General features: G+C 36.3%; 1 protein-coding gene across 3 annotated transcripts; it reads left to right on the top strand.

The window, feature by feature from the left end:
• The first annotated feature begins 577 nt into the window (after positions 1–577).
• On the top strand, positions 578–5,756 carry LOC132284738 (uncharacterized). Of its 3 annotated transcripts, XM_059786870.1 has the most exons (7): positions 578–1,104; positions 1,856–1,892; positions 1,989–2,225; positions 2,330–2,377; positions 3,453–3,892; positions 4,030–4,141; positions 4,840–5,756. In XM_059786870.1, exons 1-6 carry the CDS (start codon positions 803–805, stop codon positions 4,100–4,102), a joined length of 1,137 nt encoding a protein of 378 aa, XP_059642853.1. In that variant the 5' UTR covers positions 578–802; the 3' UTR covers positions 4,103–4,141; positions 4,840–5,756. The 3 variants fall into 3 exon arrangements, with proteins under 3 accessions (XP_059642853.1, XP_059642852.1, XP_059642854.1); XM_059786869.1 differs by lacking the exon at positions 4,840–5,756 and having other exon boundaries at positions 4,030–4,328; XM_059786871.1 differs by lacking the exons at positions 4,030–4,141; positions 4,840–5,756 and adding an exon at positions 3,097–3,131 and having other exon boundaries at positions 3,453–3,615.
• The last annotated feature ends 211 nt before the right edge of the window (positions 5,757–5,967 follow it).

Genomic DNA, 5,967 nt, shown 5'->3' with positions numbered 1-5,967 from the left:
GCATGTACTTACCTGCATATGAAATTTGCAAATTAAAGTTCAAAACTAGTAAAAATTAAAGTTTATTCAAACATCATTTGTATTTACTTACCTGCATATAAAATTTGCAAATTAAATAAGAATTCAGAATAATTATTTAATAAGTAAATTCATTGTTATCAAAACAAAAATACACTCCTAAAAGGACTCCCAACTCAATGAAAGGGCTTCAAAATATTATTTTTTTATTTTTAAAAACATTAATATTTTAATTTGGCATCAAAATTAAACCTTTGGCTCAACAAACAACCAAATTGTAAATGGTTATGTAACTTAAAGAGAGACCGCTGAATAATTTTGATGATTTTATAGTCTAGGTTTTTACTCATTTAATGGAAATAATATCAATAACAGAGTTTGTTTGTTTTTTAATGTGTAACGTTTATGCCCTACCAAATACGATGTAAATGGTTAAATGTAGCTCACACGTGGTAAAGACATTATTAGGTCTTATATCCTACACGTGTCGACGAAAAAGAGGAACAACATTGTTAAACCGTGCAGCCCCATGCTTGAGGAATCAATTCTACATCACACGTGCCATATTCATTTTTAACGCCGGAAATCCCTCTACTTTCCTTCACCTTCTCCGTTCAAAATCCAAAGACAGACATTACATCAAAAAGCCCTAACTAGTTCTACAACTAGACATACACAGTCAAACGCACACAAATACAAACATATTTCATATATATAATATATTTATATATAACTGTATCCATTGGTTTAGCTATAGCGTTGTTTCTGAATATTGATTGGAGAGATGGGGACGGTGACGTCGACGATGGCGGCGAAGTTCGCTTTCTTTCCGCCGAATCCACCGTCGTACACGGTGGGCGCTGATGAATCCACCGGGAAAACGAAGATCTCCGACGTGCCGGCGAGAGAAAACGTGGACGTTTTGAAGCTGGCGACCAAGAGAGGGAACGAGATCGTGGCAGTCTACATGAAGAATCCGGCGGCGTCGTTGACGCTGTTGTACTCGCACGGCAACGCGGCTGATCTAGGTCAGATGTACGAGTTGTTCAGTGAGCTCAGTCTTCATCTGCGAGTCAACTTGATGGGGTGAGTGACTAGGCGTAGATGCAATATCAGTATTTACATGTGTTTGTATATACAAGATCAGTATATACATGTATTGAAGTCCGGGGAAGGCACGACTCTGTTTAATTTATCCATCTAACTATACACATATATATGTCTCAAATTTGATCGGTTTAGATTATAAATGTTTACACTTCGAATTCATTCACAGTGTTTTTTTCTTTTCTTTTCTTTTCCTTTTCTGGTAAGTAAGCTGGGAGCTGTTGATCTGCATATGCATATTGAGAATTAGGTTGTGAAATTAGGCTTTTAGGAAAACGAATATTAGACCCGAATCTTGATTTAGGAAATCTAGGTATTGGAAAATGTCACGTTCTCATAAGATTTTCCCATTTTAATGTTCTGAAAATACTCAGAGCTGGCGAAAATGAGTATTGTTTGATAGCTTAACAAAACACTCTCTAACAAAGGAATCAGTATGTGTTGGGATCCTGTTCTCGCGTCCTGGACCGTACACACAACGCAATACATCAGTTACATAACATAATGCATCATATACGAATCAGCGATGTAAAAATTGTTGCTTAAGCTAACCAAGGTAGTTATTGCATAAGCCATGTGAGGTTGTTGCATTGGCACGGGTCATTATGTGGCATAGGACAGTATCCTGGTTCCTGACAGAGATATAAAATAAACAAATTTAGCAAAACCTGGGGAAAACATAAAATTTGAAGTGCTCCTGAAAGCTTTTGAATTTTGTATTTTTTTGCAGATATGATTATTCTGGGTATGGACAGTCATCTGGCAAGGTATAGGGCATCGTTATGGATTAATTTGGAAGAAGTTTGATTTCTAAATTACTTTTGGTTGAGTGCTGAATTATGTACTCTTGTTGCTTTTTATAGCCAAGTGAGCAGAACACTTATGCAGACATAGAAGCTGCATATAGATGCCTTGAAGAGACTTATGGGGTGAAGGAGGAGAATGTTATATTATATGGGCAATCTGTTGGAAGTGGACCCACTTTAGATTTGGCATCTCGTTTATCAAGATTGAGGGCGGTTGTTCTTCACAGTCCGATCCTATCTGGGCTTCGAGTCATGTATCCGGTGAAGCGAACATACTGGTTTGACATATATAAGGTTTATTTTTAGTTTGATGCACAATTATGTAAAACTGATCTTTAATTGTTAGTGCTGTACTGAAATGATCTCCATTTAAGAGAAACTGATTATTTGTGGTGCAGAATATCGACAAAATACCGTTGGTCAAATGTCCCGTGTTGATAATTCACGTGAGTAATCCGATTTTCTCGTCACCGTTCAAAATTTGTAAAGTCGTGCATGGTTTTTTTTAGCATGCTACTGGAATATAGTTTTATGTCAAATTTTAACAGTTAATGAAGTGATTCATATATTCCTTTTTTATTTCACTGGCTCTGTGTCTCTAACAACAATATTGATTGGAATTCACTGTTTGTTTAATCTAGTTGTGCTTGTTTAATTATATTAATTGTTTGATCTTGTGCAATCATTCTATATAATTAGTCTTGTGGGATGTTTATATTCTTAATCATATTCAAAAGAACATTGATCAAGACTGCCTTATTTGTTACCAAGTGTCAAATCAGTTATATGTTTGAAGCCCACGTACAGCTAGAACTGGTCCTCAAAAGTTTCTATGTTAATTGACTAATCTCACCTTTCTATTTCTTAGAAAAAGAAGGGATGTGAACGAGAAGTTTCCAAGCACTATAAAGTCTCGAACTGCTGCTTTAAGTTTGAGAGGCCTTAAGAACCATATGATTAAACAGTCAAAGTGTGCACGTATTGTATTTATCATGCACGTATTATATCAGTTCGTTTATTCTATCTATATGCTATGAATTACAGTGATGATACAATATGTATCAGCATTCAACAATAATTATCTTTTTAACTAGAAAGTGTATCATAGTGCACGTTATTTTCCTTTATCATTAAGATGCTGACAACCATGATTTTTCCATTTCAGGGTGACTTATTTATTTTGGAGTTTTTCCATTCATGGTAATGTGGTTTAGGCTAGATATATTATTTCAATAATAATATAGTCCGAGCTTTACCCGATTCGTGTGGAGGGGTCACTTTGCACGGGTCCTGTGGATTAGTCGGGGCAAAGCCCGGGATACCTCGATTATAAAAAATAAAAAAAAATAGTTAATGAGTTGATGTTAGTGCTATCTTCCACGATACTAGTTGGTGACCACGAACAAGAACTGTGTTTTATGTAGACTTAAGAACCTGTACCATGCAAATCATGACTCGCTTCTCTGAGGTATGTTCATTTATCATGCTGATTCACTCCATTTTTCCTGTTGGTGCCTGCAGGGAACTGCAGACGATGTTGTAGATTGCTCTCATGGTAAGAAGCTTTGGGAGCTCTGTAAAGAGAAGTATGAACCATTATGGGTTAAAGGAGGGAATCATTGTGACTTGGAGCTCTACCCAGAGTACATTAAGCATCTCAAGAAGTTCATTTCAGCCATTGAGAAATCAGCACATTTTCGAAATGGATGTGGACCATGTTTAGATTTGGAGAATCCTAGACACAGCACAGATCGTAGAGACAGATCTAGACGAAGCACCGATCAGAGGGAGAAGTCTAGGCCAAGTACTGACCAGAGAGACAAGCCAAGGCTAAGCACAGACCGTAGAGAGAAATCACGAGCCAGCACTGACAGGAGAGAGAAATTAAGGAGTGTGGATCCTGCAGAGAAAGCAAATAACAATATGGACCAGCCAGAGAAAGCGAGGAACAGCATTGATCGGTTGGATTAAACTTAGACTTACTTACAGTGTCTTTCTGTTTTCTCCTTTCCTTTAGTTATTCCGTTTTGCCCAATGTGGCATGTTATATATGAATACAAAACTGGTTTTCTTGACTATTGGAATCAAATGGTGGCAGATTTGGAGATATGATGAGGTCAGCCGTATTGTGCAACATTGGCTGTTTCAAGCCCACAGGAGCAGGTTTATGAGGATGGGGAAAAAGTTCATTTATGAGGATGGGGAAAAAGGTCAGTCCAAAAGTCAATGTCTGGTTTTGCTTTCTATTTTTTTGATTGGTCAATTGGTTTGGTTGGGCTATAGGAAAAAGTCTTTTTCTTAATGTCCCATTGAAAGAACAGGAAATTAATTTAACAGGCAGATTATGTATTTATATGTTGTCTGTCCAAAGTAATAAATTTGACCTATCTCCCTGAATTCCCTGTATTTGATTGGCTGTTGCATTTTGATCCTTCTTTGTTGTAAGTTCCTGTTTTTGTTCAAGCATATTGTCACCGGAAAAGGCATTCTTTATGGAGTCATGCAAACAAAGGTTAGGTGAAGGGCTAGAATGTTTTGCTTAAGAGAGTTTTATTGCATCTAAGGACATCAAAGAATTGATTGAATTTTACTGGTTGGTTGAATATTGCTTATTGGTTACTCTGATTGTCCGTACACTAATTGAGTGAGTATGTCGTATTTGTAAGCAAGTTCTTTCAACTGGCTTTATTGATAGTAGGAGAATCGATAAAGATTATATATATATATATATATATATATATACTTATATATTTTCTTCCAGTTTCCTTTGGGTCCTTTTTCCATCTATTGAATCCTGTTTAAGGAACATCTTTAATTTTGTGATACTGCTAGAGTAATATTAGTACTTTCAGTGCGAGATTTTGTTGATATGCCGTATAATTTTATTTTGTGTCATGGACCCTGCTAGTGGAAAGACGGAAGGGTAGTTCTCTTTTCAGCCTGGCAGATTTGAAGATGATAAAGCAATCTAAGATAAGTCTCATTAAGGTGGGATTTCTACTTTAGAATTGGTCATAATGAAATAGGTCTTCAAATCATTAGTTGGAACTCTATGGCTTTCACAAACTCAACATGTACTTCACTTCCAGCACATTTTGATAATTGGTAAAAATTAGTACCCAGGAGTTTGTACTTCTAGATATTCTGCTGGCTCATCGCTTGGATTCAGATCTCTACTTTTACTGATATTGCATAAGGTGTAGGATTGTCTTGTTATTCCATCTAATCACGTGTTTTGAACTGCTTGTTAGATGCCGCAAGAGTGAAATCCTTTTATGTCTGGTAAGAAAGAAAACCAGTGGCTTTAATTGTCAATCATGTTGAAATTTTCACCCTAGTTAATGCATGCACTAGATTTAAGCGGGAAAACATGAAGTTTCCTTGTCCATTTTGGTTTGTGAGGCGCTTAGGTGGCTAGTCGTGTTACATTATTTGTTCACTCTTTTCCAATTTTTCTTGGTAATTAGAAAATGGAACAACCCTATGATCATCCTAAATGCGTACTAGAAAAAGTTAAAAGTACATAGAAAATACTGTAATAAACAATAAAGAAGAAAAGATCGATGCCTTCTGTTTTCATGGAACTGGCTCTTTTGTTTGTTGATGCAACAGAACTTATGGACGGTGATTTGTGCCAAATATATATTTGAAGTGATCTGTATTTCAGGGTGGCATGAAATTGAATTCTAGGTTTGGTTTTTTGCTGTTGTAAATTTTGCTGCTCCTCTCCATTGTAAATTTTCAGGTCTCCTTTTGGTGCCTTGTTCTCTCAGTTTCGTTGGATGTTTCATTTGATCTTCGTACTTCAGTTGTGTGCGTGCGTGTAATATAAAATATATTTATATTATACACACTATATCCCTAGCATGCATTCATACAAAAGCAAAATTCTCACCATTGCTCAACTTCTAACACTGATGATTTGCAGTTGAAAAGTTTTTTCGAAGGGTGATTTCGTTTCTCAAGACTGCATGTGCGTTAATCAAAGAAAACTTTCGACCCGTGGTTTGAATTTGGACAGCATGGTGAATTTAAA

This window comes from Cornus florida, unplaced genomic scaffold (genome assembly GCF_030987335.1).
Source record: "Cornus florida cultivar Cherokee Brave unplaced genomic scaffold, ASM3098733v1 CherokeeBrave_3.0.0_Hap2_Chr11, whole genome shotgun sequence".
Lineage (NCBI taxonomy): Eukaryota > Viridiplantae > Streptophyta > Magnoliopsida > Cornales > Cornaceae > Cornus > Cornus florida.
This window is presented reverse-complemented; position numbering and strand designations above follow the sequence as displayed.